We start from the raw sequence: 18,350 nt of genomic DNA on the forward strand, positions 1-18,350 counted from the left end.
AGACAGGACTCACTCACTTCCCAGGGCCATTACACTAACTGGGGTGCACAATTTCTCCCCACTAGTCCAATCACACCAGCAGAACCCCAAATACCCACCACATTTGGAAGGTTCACCAATATATTCTTCCTTTCCCTCATTTTATTATGGTATTTGTTGGGGAAACTAAGCCAGAGATGATCACCCTCTTTTTATGTTGTTGGGGGGGGGCCAGAAAAGTGGGTCAAGAGACGTTCACACAGCAGAAAGAATGAAACCGCAAGTTTATTTGAGTATAAAAATTAAAAAAACAAACAAACCAAAAAAAGCAACCACATAAAACCTTCCAGTTTACATTAATTTTGAATATCACACACTATTTATTAACAACTTAGTTGAATTTCAAAAACATTGTCAATTGCAAGGAAGAGGCAGTTAAGTCAGGCAGTGAGTTTCCAATCACAGTGAGGCGAGTGTAGTGTCAAAACGAAGCACGGGTCACACAGAGAAGACACAGCGGAGACCATTTTTCTGGCTGGTGTATTTAAAAAATCCTGGCTGGAATGAATTTAAAAAAATATTGCTAGCCACTTACTTGGTATCTTGAGAAGAAAGGGGAAAAAACCTCAAGGCCCAGAGCTTTTCTATCTTATTTATTATTACTATTATTATTATTATTTTTAAAAATCAAATCTACAGTAAAAATGTTCCTGTGTTTGTTTGGAAAAAACAAAACAAAAAACAAACAACATTAATAGGCTCCCCTTATCTACTAAAACCATTTGTTTTTCCTAAAATGCCTTGAAGCAGAAAGCTCATGAGATTAGCTCACTGCTCAGTTAATTAAAATTAGAATCCTTTCCTCCAGACAACTTTCAGAGCACCAAAAAGAAGCAGGGACCCATCAAAGGAGGAGAGAGCCACTGACTCACCCGGATGAGACGCACAGCCAGGAAAGCTCCGTCTGTCACCCAGTTCTTTCTTCACTGGGTTACACACACACACACACACACACACACACACACACACACACACACACACACACCTTCAATTTCTATTTTAAAAATGAAAGATACAAGCAGCTAGGCTTATTTAAGCAAAACAAAAACAAACAAACAAACAAAACCCCAAGTGGCTAGCTTTCCAGCTGTCTAGTTTGGATTTATTTAAAAAGGAAAGTCAACAGAACAGCATCATTGAAGGCCACGTCGTCCCTGCTTCCTGCAGGCTCCATTTTAATTAGCATCGAACAGGTTATTGAAAGTTTCGTCAGCTGTGGAAAAAAGCTTTGAATGGGTGGCAGCTGCCTGAGGTGGCATCACCTGGTTCCAGTTTTGTCCCTGGTTAGTATGGTTTACCCATTATTGCCTGGTTGGTGGGGGTGGGTGGTGGTGTCATGCACTAGGGCTGGCTAGGCATCAAGAGAGAGGAAAGGTAGTTTAAACATACAGACAAAGGTTGGGAGACTTGTCCCTCTGCATTTTTCAAGAACTCGATAAATAGTGACTCCAAGATGCCCCAATGTAAATGCCGGGCATGTAGGTGAGTCTGAGGTGACATTATGGGCTGGGGCCGGGGAAAGGCAGCATTGTTTTTTGCATCTTTCTTTGGACCTCGCCAAAAGAGAAACAAAAACAAAACCAAACAGATAACTTTCCTATACACATATAAATAGTCCCTTAACTAGAAGGGAAAAAAACAAACACACCGTTTTAAATGCATTTCTAAGAGACTTTAAAAAATCCAATGGGAAATCTTGACTCCAAGTTATCTATTGCCCACTTCTCTCATAGGAGAAACTGCCGGGATGTTTGGCTGGACCTGGCCCTCACTCTAACCCTAACCCTGACTTGGTGCACTGTTCCTGGGTCTGTGTGTGCAGTACAGTGACCCGAGAGTTCTCACAGGTGGTACTGAATGTGGTTCTCATCTAAGTTAGGACTTCTAGGAGCATCCTTAAGTCCAAATGCACATGGGAAACAGACTGCCAGGTGTTGGGGGAACTTAGGGGCCTGAAGCTGCGGGTATGGGCACAACAGACTAGGCCTGTTTTATGGGGCAAAGGGCTCGATCACAGTTTGGGCCAACTTAACTTGGGTCCTCGTCCTTAGCTATGCCAAGTCATCTTGGAAGGGGACAATCCAGAAGCCAGGAAAAGGACCATCAGGTCAAGGCAGACCCAGGCTCTGGTAACCTATACATTAGGAATTGAGGGTTTTCAACAGTGGCAGGGTTTTCCTACTTTTTCAAGGATGATGCTGAGGATCTGCACTTCTAGAGAAGGCTCTCAAATTAGGATTCTTAGGCAAATTTATAAGGCCAGGTAGATTGTTTCTGAATCTGTCACAAAACCAAATGAGAGTGCTGAGAGCCAAAAGCTGTTGTTCATGTCAGAATTATTCTTTGGCCTTTGCTGCAGTAAGTACGATGAACAGGACAGTACAAGGTGGGATTTGATGTTCCCCTGGACACTTCTGGAGTGCCCTGGGATGATGGCCTTCTGGCAGCATCCTCCAACCCCAGTCTCCAAATGTAGCTATAAGGTGGCAGCCCAGAAGAGACCTGGTCTGGTGTCTTCTCACCTGAATGAGCAACGTGGCCCCAGATCCTTGACAAAGACACTTCCATATGGCTTCACCCTGCTGCCTGCCCAGTCACAAACCTACTGGATGGACCAACGGTAGCACAGTCATCTGAAGCAGGAGGCTATAATCGTAGGCCCTGAAGAACAGCGACCTCACAGAAGATGACAACACAGCATGTCAACTAAGAGGGCAGAGGAGTGCCAGGTCATTCCAAGGAACATCCCTGAAATCTGGAGGAAGAGATGGTGATGGGGAGCAATCAGCACCCCAAACTTCAACTTGAGACATCCTCAAAAGGAGCTCAAAGAGCGTCTCATGAGCACAGGCTGTTGTTAGAATTCAACAAGGTGGAGCAGATCTACCCACATGGACTTTGGAATCACTTTAGTTTTCTATTTCTTCAGTGCCCTCCCTGGGCATGGAGTCTCTGGGCTCAGCAGGGCCCTCTGGAGGGCCAGGCTGCTCTGGGCTGTGGCTGCTGTCTTCCACACTCAGGAGGCTGCTGGCCGCCTGGGAGCCCGCACTGACACTGTAGGCACTACCTGAGCGGGAGCGATAAGGAGGCAGGTCAGCCTGGTTCAGAGACTCGGTGTCGGACGAGTAGGGTGGAGGAGGAAGGTCATACCACGCAGGTCTGCAAGAGAGAAGGCAGGAGGAAGGCAGAGGGGAGACAACACATCAGAGTCAAGATGAGGCAGGTGATTCAGACCCAGCCCTCACACAGCCCGTTTCTGAGCAGATGGCTAGGAGAAGAGTAAGGCTTTACTGCCAAGTACGAAGGAGACCTAAGACCAGCAAAACCAGTGGTTTGAAACGTGAAGGACAGCAAGGTCAGTGTGCCCTGGCTGTTCCTGTCCAATGGGCAGTGCCCGTATCGTATCTCTCCTCTAGGTGGGCAGGAACGAGGCTGTTAAACACCACCCTCAGATCACCCTGGGTGTTCTGGGCTAAATGACTTACGGCCAAGAGTTTGATAAGGGAGGGATCTGGTCTCTTACTAAGTCTAACTTCCTGTGGCCTAGGGTGAGAAGTCACTCTCTAAGTGCCCTATCTCTTTCTCTGTACCTTGCTTGCAACAAAATTCTGTAACAGACAAGACCTTCTGTCTTCTGCTCTCTTCCCCCACTGCTAAGTCATTAAGTCAGGCACTTGTCGCTGTACCTCTCCTCTGTCACCTTGACTGCTCACAGTGACCCCTGAGATAGGCATTACTTTTATGTCTACTGTCCCGGTGAGGAATTGGAGGCCTGTGATCACAGATTAGTAAGGCACCAATGCAGGGACTGCAACCCCACCACTCTGTCTCCAGATTCATCGGGGTTAGCCTTACTCTCCTCTGGTTGGCCCGAATGCAAAGGTTCTGAGTGGCAAGCTCCTTAGCCGAGTGAGGTCCTACAGAACTCCTCAGCAGCACTGCCTCCCACCCAGTCCTTGAAGTATTGTCTGCCTTTGACGAGGAGGGAAAAGGAAGATGAAACCACACAGGAGCTGCCACTGGGAAGCGTCCAAGGAGGAGCCAGCCACCCTGGAGGCACATTGGTAAAATGCTGAATGTGACACACAGGTCCTGGGCACTGAGCAGAGGACCTGAAGGCAGGGCATGGAATGTCGTAATCTACGCAGGCTCTGATAGCTGGCTGCAGCACAGGACTTCCAAGAAGGTTGTCTGGTGTGTGTGTGTGTGTGTGTGTGTGATGAACACAGTGGTAAAGCATGAGCTTAGCATGTGTGAGACATGATTCCAATCTCCAACCTCTCCACCCATCTCCCCCATCTCTCTCTCTCTCTCTCTCTCTCTCTCTCTCTCTCTCTCTCTCTCTCTCTCTCTCTCACACACACACACACACACACACACACACACACACACACACACACACAGAGCCTTGGTTATACGGGATATTATGGAGGCCATAAAAGAAAAGGATAGGGAAGCCAAACAGGCATGATTTAGGCCTTCCACTCTAACTACAGGAGCCCAGTCTGGGCCTTCTACACTGGGGGTTCATGAACAATGCCATCTGTGTGAGCAATCCATTGACCAATGAAGTTCGGGGTGCTCTACACCATTCCTTTTACCTCATAAATGAAGCCAAGCAAGGCAAGGGAGTTATTTATTCTCTCGTTCAGTCAACAAATTAACCAAATCTCCCATGATACTTTTCTGTAGTAGTACATATGGCCCAGAAATGGTCAATGGCCTAAAACTGTGACATTGTGGCTTAACCAAGGAGGAGCAGGGAATCCTTCATGTAGGTCCCCAGATAAGTGACTTAAAACTGCAGGGCCTCAGTTACTTTCCTCATAGAAGTGTCCAGAGATGACATGGGACATTCTCGGAGTAGGTAAACGTCAATCACTGTTACTGCCTATAGTTACCAAGCCCAAATTCTCAGCTAGACTTAGGTAGCCCTGCGTGTACACATGTGTCTTTCCCATGTTAGATGCCTTCCTCTGCAATCTCTCACCTTTGGTCCAGCAGGGCCTCGGAGTAGGAGGGTGGAGAGCCTACTTCTGAGGCGTTTTGTTCGGCCTGGCTAGCCACATACTGAACACCATTATTGACATTGTAGGTGACGTTACAGTGGTGGGGGTGGTCCAGGACCACCAGGCGAGAGAGCAGAACAGGATGCTGCAGCCGGTGCACAGGCAGGGTCATGAGGTTGTTCCGTTTTCGCTGATGGTGCAGGACCAGTGCCAACAGCGCCACCACCAGGACGAAGATGACGGAGCTGCCGATGATGGCGTATGTGATACTGGGGTAGTACACGAGCTGGTTGTCTGAGGTCACGAACACCTGCCCACTGCCTGGTTCTGGGAAAGCCAGGAGAAAAGAGAGGAAGAGAGAACATTACAAGTGGGCTTTTCTAAGCCTTTGAGAATCAACCTAGAACTGTCTTGCCAGTTAGCAGAGCAGGGCTATTTACAGCCACCAGAAAGGGAGACCCCTAAATGTTTATCAGCTGTGGAATGGTTAGTCAGACTGGGGTATATCCCAATGTATTTTACACAGCCCCAAATGTAAATACTGATACACGCCATGAGTGCGAATTTCAGGAATATGCAGAGAAGTAAGCAAAACCCCAATATCCCAGACTGTAGACTGTATACAATGCACCTGAAAGGCCAGTTCACAGAGACAGCAAGCACAGCAGTGTCTGGATTAACCTCAAATGGACATGAGGGGTCCTGCTGGGTCACTGACAATGTGCTCAAACTAGACTATGGCGGTGATGGCGCATGTTGGAAAGTTAACTAAAAAATTACTGAATTACACAGTTAACATGAATGAATTTTATGTTCTATGAATAAGGTCTCAATGAAGTTAACTAAAAACTCAGAGATGGGAAATGTAATTCCCAGGGGTCAAGAGTGAGAGTTCTTGGGGTTCCAGAAATCAGTTCTTCGTTGAAAATGAATGATAACACTAATGTGAGGAAGGTAGGTATGTACATCTGGGCTCCAAATGTCTGCAGAGCTCTGTTCTGTGCCAGGCCCTGGGTTGACCTTCACAGATACAGGGACAGACTCTGGCGTCTGTCTGTCAACCTACTTTCTGTGTCTGTGCCCTTTGGGAAGTGCTGGGAACTAAACAGTCTAGACATTCTCCGGGCTTCTGAAGTCTGGCATAGACGGCAATATCAAGGGTCTAGAACGGCCGCTGGCACTTTGGGCTACGTTCACACGCGTGTTTGACACACAGTATATGGTATCGAAGGGTTTGCTTTAATTCTGTTTTTTTTTTTTTTTTTTTTAAATTCAGGGTTTCATATATTCCAGGCTGGCCTGTGACTCACTGTGGCCAAGGATGACTTTGGATTTCTGATTCTCCTGCCTCTGCTCCCTGACACTGGGATTACAGACATGGGTCACCATTGCCCACTTATGCAGCGTGGGGATGGGATCCAGGACTTCATACATGCTAGGCAAGTACTCTCTCAACTAAGCCAAGGCACTGCTTTTAAGATGAGCACAGTGTGTCCTGGTGAGGCTGGGTCCCCTAAGATTATTGAGGTTGAGGGAGGAGCCCGTGTGACCTAAGCTAGTGCCTGACCCTGCTCTATGAGCAAGCACCCAAGAAGACTCAGTAGACAATTGTCAGGCATTTCCTCAGGTCTCAGGGTGATGGTCTGGGTCACACCCCATTTCTGCTGACTAACAATACCTTCCTCCCACATATGCTAATGAGCCACACTTCAGTGCTTCAGGTGACCTGCTTCCCAGCCAGCAGGACACAGATGACAACCTCAGGAGGTCCAGGCAGGCACAGGAAACCAGAACAGCCCCTAACAGAAACCTGGGGACATCTTGTTTGTGCCAAAGAACTACAGCAACCCACTGCTGTGCCCGTGGGAAGAATATTCTAGTTTCAGTCCCAGAGGGTGAATTTGGGACCACAGCCCCATGCTTCTCTATCTGTGACTCAGGAGGAGGTTACTGTGGGTCCCGGCAAGGCTGGCATTTGTCACCTGCAGTAGCAGCTAGAGGTGGAACTCGGTTATTCACCCTCTCCTTCACCCTGGGCTGTTGGCTTTGTTTGTCACTAGGGTCCCCGAGTGAAGGAGGAGACGCGGCAGACAGTAGGCACTCAATAAATGCACAGAACTCCACAACAACCATCTGTTTAGTCACACTCTATGGTAAACAGTAGGTGCTATTATAATTTCTATTTTAACTCATGGAGGTGGGTTAACCTGTCCCTGGTCACAGAAGGAGCCTGGCAGCCAGGTGGCCTCCTTCTAAAGCCTGTAGAATGCATCATCTCTGCCTTCCTGATTAAAAAAAAAATATCATTGCAATGAGACCCCTTCAGGGCCCTTCTCTCTGTTGTTAACTTTTCTCTCTAGCCACACCCAACTTGGACTAAAAGCGAGGAGATCCCCCCAGTTCCCGGCTGTCATTCTAACAGGCCCTGCACATCTGAACTGTACAGAAAGAGGTAAATACAAGCCGTTTAAAGGTGGAAGTACACATCTGTAAGTTACCGGAGGAAAGAGGCTTTGGACTTTCCTGGAGACAAATAACTGCCACTCAGTTCTTAGCTTAGGTAACTAAAACAGTGTGTGTGTGTGTGTGTGTGTGTGTGTGTGTGTGTGTGTGTGTGTGTGTGTATTTCAGAATTCAGGATTAAAATACCTTCTGTGGTTATTTCCTGCACAGACCTGAGAGGTTATAGAGCTCTGGGGTGGATCCTGGAACCATCACTTCCAGGTGCCTGAGCCCAGGCAAGTGATTTAACTTTCGTAAAATAATAGCAGGGCTGAGAAAGTTAACAGCATGCATCTCCCCGGTCGGTCATCAGAAGACACAATGCATATATATGCAGAGTGTTGAGCACAGCCTGACAAGGGTTTGCACTTAGCAATGCTGATTCTTTTAAAAAGCAACATTACTTTAAAATCGCCATAATGAAGTGTGCATACCACAAACAGCGTTTTAAGTGTACAGTTGAGTAGCATTAAGTGAATTCAGGTTGTTGTGCTACCATCTGTGCTGTCCATCTCCAGGACCCATCGGCTCTAACTAGTTAATGCCACTTCTTAGCATGTGCATTCTTGATATCCTCACCATCCCTCTCTGCACAAGTGGTGGAGACCCTTGGTGGGGTGGGGGAGCGGAGCTGGGTAGATTTTCTCACGGAAAGTAAAAGTGTTCAGCGATTCCGAAACTCTGACATCCGTCTGACCACTGGCAGCATTATAGATCCAAGAGGGAGCTCTTTAACGAGCAGACAGTGAGGGCTTTTGTATCCTAAGGATCTCACTGTTGTCTCAGAACGCCGCCTCCCTCCAGACCTGCCACTTTGGCAGTCGAGGAGCAGCGATCACATCCACTCAAGGAATTATGATGCCACATAACTCAAGAGCTGCCTGTGCTCGTTTTTTGCTCTGTGTGTAAAATGTCATCTTGCATTAATTCATTAACTAGGCCCACTTTTCTTAAGAGCCTAATGAGCCTGCTGGCCAAATTACTAACATCAGAGTTGCCTGGGACCTGCGTTCCAAGTGTGTGATCCACGGATAATGAAGTTTCCATTTATTCTGGCTGTCCCTCAAGCGAATGCCCTCCTGGTCTACCGTCAAACATCTTAAATTCCTATCCTGGATCTGCTTTTGTGCCGTATTAATTCTGGGCCTTCTGCTCTTACTGGAGATCTCCAGACTCTCGAAGCAGTCAGTGGCTCGTGCTGGGGAAGCTGTGCTTTGCACCATTTCTGGGTGCTTTGGCCCTGAGACAGCCACCTGACCACTTAACAATGGTAGCTTTCTAGCAGAAGGCTGGTGTCCTGGGAGAACCACCTTTGACTAACTCAGAGCTGCCATCCGGACTGGGGCAGCTGAGAGCTGTGATTTAGCGTTCCTTCCCATCTATAAAATACATTCTTGCAAATGAAAATCAAATTTCCTCCAGGATACTGGCATTTTGTCCACTGGCTTGGCCAAAGGCTGAGGTAGGGTTTATATTCCGCTGGGTGGGTCTCAGGAAAACATGTATATTGATGCATGGGGTTTATTCAGGGGTGGCTAGTGGGAGAACAAGTGGCTACAAAGTGGGGGAGAGGAACAACATAGAGCAGCTCTCTGTATCTACAGGTGGGGTTCCGCATCCGTTCTGCACCCCCAAATTTCAGAAATGGTGCATTTGATATATTCATCCTTACTGAATATGTGCAGACATTTTGGGGCCATTATTCGCTAAACAACACAGAGTAAGAACTAGTTACAGGGCACCCACACTGTACCAGGTATAAATAATCCAGAGGTGACTTAAAGTACACAGGAAAATGTATATAAATTCTATGCAAATATAGCATTTTATGCAAGAGCCTCTAACAGCTGTGGATTTTGGTGTCATGGAACCAATCCATCACGGACACTGAGAGACGAATGTATATTAAAAATATAATTATGTTTGACACAGTATCACAGTAAAAATGAGCAATATTTTTTCCTCTGCATGGCTGAGGTTCAAACCCAGACTGTTATGCATGCTAGGCAAGCATTTTACCATTGTGCTATGGCCCCAGCCCAGAAATTACATTTTAGTACCAGTATTCATGAAAACATTGTTTGTAGTAGTAAATATAACAAAATGTAAATGTCTATCATCACAGCTTGATTCAATAAATTATGCTGTTTCTGTATAATATTACTATTTTAAAATTTACACAACACACACTGCTGTGGAAGTATTTGGAAGATGTATTGACCAGTAAGAGAGTAAACAAAGTTTATAAGAGAACTGCTACAGTTTACACATTGCTTTAAAGTGTGTGCGTCACCCCAAGTTCTCATGAGTTGGAATTTCACCCCCACTTTGCAGTATTAGGAGGGTAGAAAGTTACTCTATGTGTCTAGAAGTGGAACCTTTAGGAGGTAATGAGGATTATATAAAGCCATCAGGGCAGAAACCCCATGATGGAATTATGAGTGCTTTCTAAGAAGAGGGAGAAAGCTGGGGCCCTACTCATTCATGTAAGCTGCTGGCCTCGAAAGCATAAGGGCCTGAGTTCAATCCCCAGAAGCCACATTAACTACAAGTTGGAAATCATGACACATACTTGTGATCCCAGCACTGGGGAAGCAGAGACAGTGAGCCTTGGGGCTCACGTCCTAGTCAGCCATGCCTACTCGGCAGCCCCAGGCTAGAGAGGCCCTGCCTCAACTCAAAACAAAAGAGGTAGACAACACCTGAGCAATGTCAACTGAGATTACCTCCTGGTTTCCACATGCATGCCCGTACCCACACACCTCCTGACACAGAGACACAGGGAAGAACTGACAGTCTCTCTCTCCTTTCTCTCTCACTTCGTCTCACCCTGGGTGGCACCTTGCATCCCCTTAGTAATTCCTCAGAAAATATGGACCTTTGATTCTAGAAACTTTGAGCAAAACAACCCTTTTCCCCTTTATAAAGCTACCAAACTCCAGATATTTCCTGACAATCGAGTAGTGTAAAATGGGCCAAATCAACACATGTATCCCCCAGTTCTGGAAGACGCAGAGATGGTGGGACACAGGAGGTTTCTATGGAGGGAAAGATGCTGGTGGAGAGAGATGAGCGGGAGAACGACCTTCCCAGTGGACAGAGATGAGCAGGAGAACAACCTTCCCAGTGGACAGAGATTAGCAGGAGAACAACCTTCCCAGTGGACAGAGAAGAGCAGGAGAACGACCTTCCCAGTGTTCGCTCACGTCTACAGTGTCACTTGCACAGTATGATGTCTTTAAGACCATCCACTGTTGTCTTCCTTCGGCTTTCCATGACCGACAGTACGTGTCTGTCTGATTACCACTTCCTTCTCTCCCAACACATGTGAGGAGCTTCAGGGCTCACACCTCCCTGCCCACCTTCCTGGGACACCTCCTATCAAGGACACATTGTCTAAAGATGGCCCCTTAGACTGAAGCCTGCCCTCCTGAGTCCTGAATTCCTGTTTCTGGACTATCTGGTACGCCGCAAACTGACTCCTCATCATTCCTTTGAAAAATCAACTCTCACGTGCCTGCCTTTTATTTCTTCAAACTGAATACTTTAACAAATCAAGTTTATTGAGGTGTAATTTATGCACAATAAAATTTCCTCTTTAAAATCCATAGGCGGATGAGTTTGGCAACGCTAACAGCTATCCCCACAATCGAGATCTGGAGCCTTGCATGCCTTCCTACCCCATTCCTTTGTGAGATGGTCCAGTGCCACTAAGCCCCACCAAAGCAGAGTTCAATCCCCGGGACCCACAAGGTACAATTAAGAGAGACCCGGTTCCCATAAACTTTCTCTGACCTCCACATTCGGGTGGTGGCATGCACTTTCAAACACACATACAAATATGTAGCAAAAATAAAATGTAGGAAAACTGGATTGCTTGGCTGCTAATTACTATTGAGGAAGAGTATTTCAGATGATCTGGGACACATGTCTATCCCATCATGTTTTACAACTGATCTTCTAAGCTGTGGTTTCTTTTTCATCTCCTTTAGTGTCTTTCTTTTTCTTTCTGAATTTAATGGAGCCCAATGCAGCAATTCCTTCTTAATGGTTTGTGCTTCCTGTATACTACCCAAGGAATCCTCGGCTGAATTTTTACCTAGCAAGAATGATATAGCTTTAGTGCCTCTATTTACATCGATGATGTACTGCTAGTTAATTCCTGTTTATGGAACAAGAGAAAGGTCAAGGTGCTTTCTTTCCATCAATTTGTGCGGACAGCCCGCTTCCCCGGCACTGTTGGTTGGAAGCCTGTCCTTTCTTGGCAAACTATCTTGGCACCTGTGTCGCAAACCAGCTTCACACAGGCCTGGGTCCACCTGCTTCTGTCTGACTGAGGCAGGCATTTGACTCAGTGCTCACAGCCTCCAACTTGCACTTGAGTCTCATCGTAAGGAACCACGTTCATTACTACGGCTAATCATTAGAACAACATTAGCTGCAGACAAAATGTTCCCTCCACCCCACAAACCTACCAGAGTTCCCCTAGATGAAAGTGTATTTTACACCGGTGTAGACAGGGTTGGTGAACCTTTTCTGTCAAGGGCAAGACAGTAAATATATTGTGTGCCTTCTGTACTATCCACTCTCAGTCAGAGCTCAACTCTGCCTTTTGAGTATAAGCAGACCGGGAGTGGCATTTGGCAGAGTAAGTACTTGCCACATCTGCCATTACTAACAGCTATCATTACAGGACTTTACAGAGCCTTTACTAGACAAATGTTCCTTGTGACGATCCCACAAGTCTGTCTGAGGAAATTTCATTAGCCTTACCGCTATGTGGACATAGGATAGACTGTACATCATTTTCCAAAAGACTACTTTCCCATCATTCTGGCGGCTGTCTTTTAATAAACCAGAGGGGGCATCCCTGGCCTTTAGACACATGCTGGAGAAAGTTCTGTGGCTTCAGCTGCCATCTAGAAGGACATAAGCTGCTATGCGACTGTCTCAGCCCGGTTCTGTTCCTGCAGCAGCAAGTCCCAGCTTCCCGGCCCCAGCAGTTGGAAGTTCAGTGTCACTGTTACTGATAGGAACCTACAACTGTGCACTTGATCCTTAGAGAAATGAGGGAAGCCATGGACAGGGCTGGATGCCACCCAATGCCTCCCACACTTGACAAGACCGAGTAGCAGGAGCTGATCCTGTTTAAATTCTCCGGGAGTCCAAGGCTGCTCTTATGCGTTCACCACATCCTCAAGCTGCTCTCGCAGCTCCCCCAGTAATCAGTTCATCAGAGCCACTTCTGCCCACAAAACCTTATTACCCAGGGAAATGCTGAGTGCGCACACTGGCAGCTCTGAGAGCAGAAAACTATCTGAATAATTCAGGGAATGGGCTGGTGACGGAAGCATTCCACCCAGGGCTCCCAGGGGGCAGTTTTATTAGCTATGAGCAAATTCACTGCTTCTTGAGATTCCTGATAGGAACACGATGACCCATGGCCCTTGCGTCCAGGAGGGCAGGGCTGTTGATTTTGTTCTGGTCCCAGGGCCAGCAGGACAAGGATGCTTGACAGGGATCCCAAGGCCAATCAGGACCCCAATTATGAGTCCTGCTGTCTCAGCACTAGCGCCACCCCCAGCCACTGTCACCTGTACCTTGTCCCCAACCCCCACTCCCTAGTCCCCTTTCCAAATGGTTACAGGATGTTCCTTCACTTGCTTAGGTCAGTCCTTGGCTCAAAATCCTCAGAGGCTTCCCAGGTGCTCAGCACAAAGCGGGAGTCCTCACTTGGCCTCCAGGCCCAGCATCATCTTGTCCCCGTGGCCATTCTGACCTTCAATGTTGCCTCTATCTATACCCTGCTGCTCCTGACCTGCTGGCTTCCCTGAGGTGTTTTCAGGACGCTAAGAGTGTGCAGCACCTGCTCGCAACCTCATAGCTGCTCTCTAGGCTGGACGGGAGGGTCAATTCCCAGTCCAATTGTCACTACTCACTGTTACACACTGTGTCAATTGTCCTTCTTGTCTGCTGGAACACAACCCAACCAGGGCAGAGTGTGTTTTGCTTGCTCATCCCTGTACAACACTTGATACTTCAAATAATAACGACTTCTGGGGGAGGGAGGCAGAGGCGCTCTAACGGTAGCCATAGGCTGTCTTGGAATGCGAAACCAGGCCTTCCTGATGGGATGTCCTCCTCAGTGAGTCTTCGCTTAGATCCACAGGTAAGAAGCAAGTCCCAGGTCATATGGCCCCGAAGTGACGGAGCAGAAACTGAACCCACACACAAGAAAAGCAAGCAGTAGGAAGACAGGTTTTCCTGAACAAACCTGTCCAGAGTGTTGGTTCAGAGCACGGAAAACCAGGGCTGGGGCAGTTCAGAGACAGAGTGCTCAACTAGCTTGTGTGCAGCCCTAAGTTCAATCCTCTATATGGGGGGGGGGGGGATCAGACAATGAAAAACTATTCATGGTTGAATCAGCTCAGGGTTAGGGAGAAGATGGTATCTGTGTATCAGAACAGTTCCATCCTTCTGGAACATTCCCCTTACATGTGTGGTGGGGGCAATGACACACCTTCCTGGGACTATCTATATATAGGCCCAGAGTGTGAAGGCAGTGCAGTTTCCTCCCCACGTGACTAAGATGCTGACCTGACATAAGGACGTGCAGCCTGGGCCTGGTTCTGCTGCCTCCCCAGTCTTTCCAGAACTTTCTGCCTCTCAAGGGTAGAAATTCTTATTGTGGTGCTTGGGCTCCGAGTGTCCCTCATCTAGTGCTTCCCCACATGCTGTCTGCACTAGCCAAGAACATGGTACGCAAGGTCCTTCCGACGTTTACTACTTGTTTAGAGCCTGGGTCATACAAATGCTGGGTCCCACAATCTTCCAGATCAGAAAAGTAGTTTCAGAGAGAGACACAAGGAAGCTGCCTAGGCTTGAAGGGCTGGGGATATGGTGTCTAGAATCTCCCAGGATCGGAGAGACCTAAAAGGTTGGGTACTCAGTGGGTGAAGTATCACCAAGTACCACATTCTGACCTTTTGGTGTTCCTACCCTCCAACATTCTTCTGGCTCCACTGGACTAAGCCACGGGGAGGCTGGCTGCCACAGCCCAGGAAGTCAGTGCCACGCAGGGAGGACACACAAGAACTGTGAGTAGAGGGGCCAGCCTAGCATCCATCTCCTCTGCGGGACCTCCAAGCTGCTTCTCCACCGGACCTGGCACATCCTGCCGACCTCCTGGTGTCGCTGTGTTTGTGAAACTCTCCACTGTCTCTTCTGCTGGAATTAAGTGGATCCTTCCCATGTCATCTTACGCTGTTTTTATACCAGCATCTATCAACATGCAGGAGGTCAGGGCTTTCAGGGGTGTGTGTGTGTGTGTGCATTACTTCATTCGGAACAAAAGGAATGAAACCTGCCCAAATGAGAATAGCGAGGGAGGCTAGCCAGCCCCTGTCCATGGTGCTCTGGCAGAGACTGAGGCAAGCTGAGGGCAGAGAATGCTAAGAGGAGGCAAGGGTCACCTGTGGTACATGCGTTCGTGCGTGTGTACATGTGTGCACACTGAGTGAAGTTTGCCGATTCAGAGACGCTGAGGCTCTCTCTCACTAACACTGAGTAGTCCTGCAGTCAGTTAAGGGAGCAAGTCTGTCTTCTACTTGCTCCTTAGCTGGAAGCAGAGACACAAGTGAGGCATGCTGTCAGTCACTAATCATGCCCTTGCTGACTGGGCCCACTGTTTCTGGGATTATCTTCGGCTTCCTGGATTGTTTTAGAGACAGCAGTCTGCCTGCACATCTGTCCCAGAGCAAGCTACTCTTCCTGGGTTGGTTGCAGCAGGACAGAGGTGTTTTCACACAAGGTCTGTTCATTCATTCTCTCTGTTACTGTCCCTGTCTGTCCTCCTACCTCCCAAATACAACCCATGTCTCCAAATTTCCCACACCCCACTTCTGCTTCTGAGCCCCCAGCATAACTTGGGCTTGTCCAATGTCCAGTTTCTCCACCTCTGATCCCAGTGACTGTGAAGCTCAGGGTACTGGATGTAAGGACAGGTGTATCTAGTTAAAAGGAGGCAGGATGCTCAGTGGTTGGTCCAGGTCTGCGAGTTTTGGGGGCGGGGTTAGCATCCTGTCCTGTTTGCCAGGAACTATATGGACAATGTAGAGCCAAACTCATCTGTAAAACTGGGTTTCAAAGCCTGTGGCCAGCAGAGTTGATATGAACATTAAGACTATTATTATTATTTTTTAATTGAGCTGAGTGAACTCATAAGAGCCTGCATCCAGGAGTGCTGGAAGCCTGGGGGTGGCACATCTCCAGCCCTCCTACTACACATTCTCTCAAAGCTGCTAGCCTCAAGGAACTGTCATGGCCACTGTAAACCAAGGGCATCCCCTCACTCACCCCGACTTTCCTGTTTAAAACAAACATCCTAAGAGCTCCTCGCCTCTGGATCCCTATTCTATGCCCACCCCCTGTCCCAATTTAGATGTCGATTGAAAAAGCTTAATCTAAAGGGCAGACCAGCCAATGACTGAATCCAAAGGGAGCCATGAAAACTCCACTGAACCATTACCATGGCAACTCAAGTTGCTAAAATTAACCAAAAGGGGAGAGGGGTGATGGGAATACTGGGGCTGCAGAACATCAGACCACAACCAGAGCCATCTACCCTTGGTCAGAGGGAAGTCGGGGGGGGGGGGGGGCCGGGGGGGGGAACGGACTACCAAGACGGCTCCAAAGACTGCTGAAGGGTCCTGGAGTTAGGAGAATGGCTCTAAGATTACACTCACAATGAGACTGAAGGGCAGGCGGAGGAGGAGGGGAGGGCACAAAGAGGTGGGGGAAAGAAGGAAGTCCCAGGACCAAAGGCAGACAGGCAGATACCTGTCATGGTAAGAGCTTCCAGTGTTATCCCCCCCCCCTCCACACACGACGTGTGCCTACCACTGGGAAAATGGGGGCAGATCTCCCCCAAACCCAGGAACTCCACATAAACTGCCAATGGATATCCTTCCCTTAACTTCTTTTTAAATTTTCTTTCCTTTTTATGGTGTGTGCGCATGTGAGTATGTGCAGGAGCATGTGTGTGCAGATGCACATGTGTGCTTCAAGAGGCTAGGGACAACTGGGGCTGTTCCTCAACTCTGCCCACCTTATATCTTTGAGACAGGGTTTTTCATTGGCCCGGGCCTCGGTAGGTTAGGCTGGCTGGTGAACAAGCCCCCGGGGAATCCTTGTCTCTGCCGCCCCAGAGCTGAAATGGCAAGCGTACACTACAACCTCTAGCTTTTTAAATGTGGGTTCTGGGGACCAAATTCAGGTCCTCATGCTTGCACAGCAAGTGCTCTACCAACTGAGCCGCCACTCCAGGCAGATCCCCCTTCCCCATCGATTTCTTACCCCCCCCCCCCCCCCCCCCCCCCCCCGCCAGTTCCTGAGGATAGTGAAAGTCTGAGGTAGCCTGCTAAGACTCTGCAACCTGGATCTAGCCAGCTGTGAAGAGGAATGGCCTAGAGACAACCCAGGGAGGTAGTCGGCTAAGGGCTTCTCAGTCAAAAATTGGGCCCAGGGCAGTTACAGAACCGGCTGTAGGGTAAGGCATTTAATTGGCTGTTTAAGGTAGAAGAGGACTTTTCTTTTTTTAATGGGAATTCAGATTGCTTCCAAGACTTCATGATGAGGGTAATTGGGAGCCAGGGCCTGGGTGGCCTTTTCAGAACTCTGCTCAATTATGTCATCACTTAAAAAAGCATCAAGGGACGAGTGCTGTGGGCATGGAAGCTGGAGTCCCCTTCCACTGCTCGGACTGAAGACTGTAAAATGGCCTTAAACAAAGTAAGAGCAAACGCCAGTGAAAGACAGCACAGGAGACTGTAGACTTGGAATGAACTGACCCACTAGAATCAAAGGCAGTCAGAGGGAGTCAGAGCGGGAGGAATGCTCTCTTCTGAGCAAGGTGGAGCTTCGGCAGTCCTGGGGTTCCTCTCAAGACAACCTCAGCTGCTTCCGCAAGCAACTTAAAATGAACATCCGCGGCTCCCAGCCTTTGCTGAGTAAGGACTGTGCAGAATTACTATTTCTATTGCTTACTGTGTCTATTTACCTGGACTGTCTGCTGGAAGCTGTAAAATTAAATGCTTAGCAGACATTCTTTAAACTCAACGGTCAGTTGGTTTCTGGTCCAGTAATAAGGCTTGCCGAGTTACAATGCAATAGTTTATTGAGCCTTCTGTGACAGCGGCCAGGGCAGAATGTGCAAACCCCAGCAGGATTCAGGAGCAGGGTACTTTGATCGGTTGGGGAGTATGGCATAATCACCCACAGATAATAATGCAGGGAAAAGGCTCACCCTATAAACCGGGGAGAGAAAAATCTATGTCAGGCTATGTCAATGCAAATAAACTCTCATTAGTGGGTGCTGAGAGAACAAATATCCTCCCGTCCCAACAACGATCCTCCAAAGGCACCTCCGGCCAGTCTCTGCAAGATGGAGGCTTCGGGGTTAGACTGCATGATGGCTTTCATTTATATCCAACTCAGGGCCACAGCTTCCTCATCCTGCTTCCAAGTGATCACTGTCGGCTGCCTGGCACGACACAAACTTCCTATCTAGTCCCTCAACTTCTTGTCTTGTCCTTCTCTACATTGGCTCCACATTTTTCACACCCTATCTGGAAAGTTCTTTTCCAGAAGAAAATAAACTCACGGCACATTCCCTGTTGTATGGCCTTGGAGAGCCACTTACTTATGACAAACCCAGTTTCCTAACACTAGTCAAGAGAGCTCTCTAAAACTGACCCTTTAGTCTCCTACAGCCTGATTTTTTTTTGGCCTATGCCTTCCAGC

At 48.0% G+C, this 18,350-nt stretch overlaps 1 protein-coding gene across 5 annotated transcripts in view; it reads right to left on the reverse strand.

Annotated features, from left to right (window-relative positions):
• Positions 1-246: 246 nt before the first annotated feature.
• The window catches only part of Ldlrad3 (low density lipoprotein receptor class A domain containing 3), a 242,004-nt gene continuing 223,900 nt past the window's right edge, over positions 247-18,350 (reverse strand). For all 5 annotated transcript variants that reach the window (XM_076570143.1, XM_076570142.1, XM_076570141.1 and 2 more), the window contains 2 exons: positions 5,030-5,375; positions 247-3,198 (listed from right to left, as the gene is read on the reverse strand). In XM_076570143.1, the coding sequence (XP_076426258.1) occupies positions 2,949-3,198; positions 5,030-5,375 (596 nt within the window). In that variant the 3' untranslated portion in view covers positions 247-2,948. The remainder of the gene's footprint in view (positions 3,199-5,029; positions 5,376-18,350) is intronic.

This window comes from Peromyscus maniculatus, chromosome 4, assembly GCF_049852395.1.
Source record: "Peromyscus maniculatus bairdii isolate BWxNUB_F1_BW_parent chromosome 4, HU_Pman_BW_mat_3.1, whole genome shotgun sequence".
Lineage (NCBI taxonomy): Eukaryota > Metazoa > Chordata > Mammalia > Rodentia > Cricetidae > Peromyscus > Peromyscus maniculatus.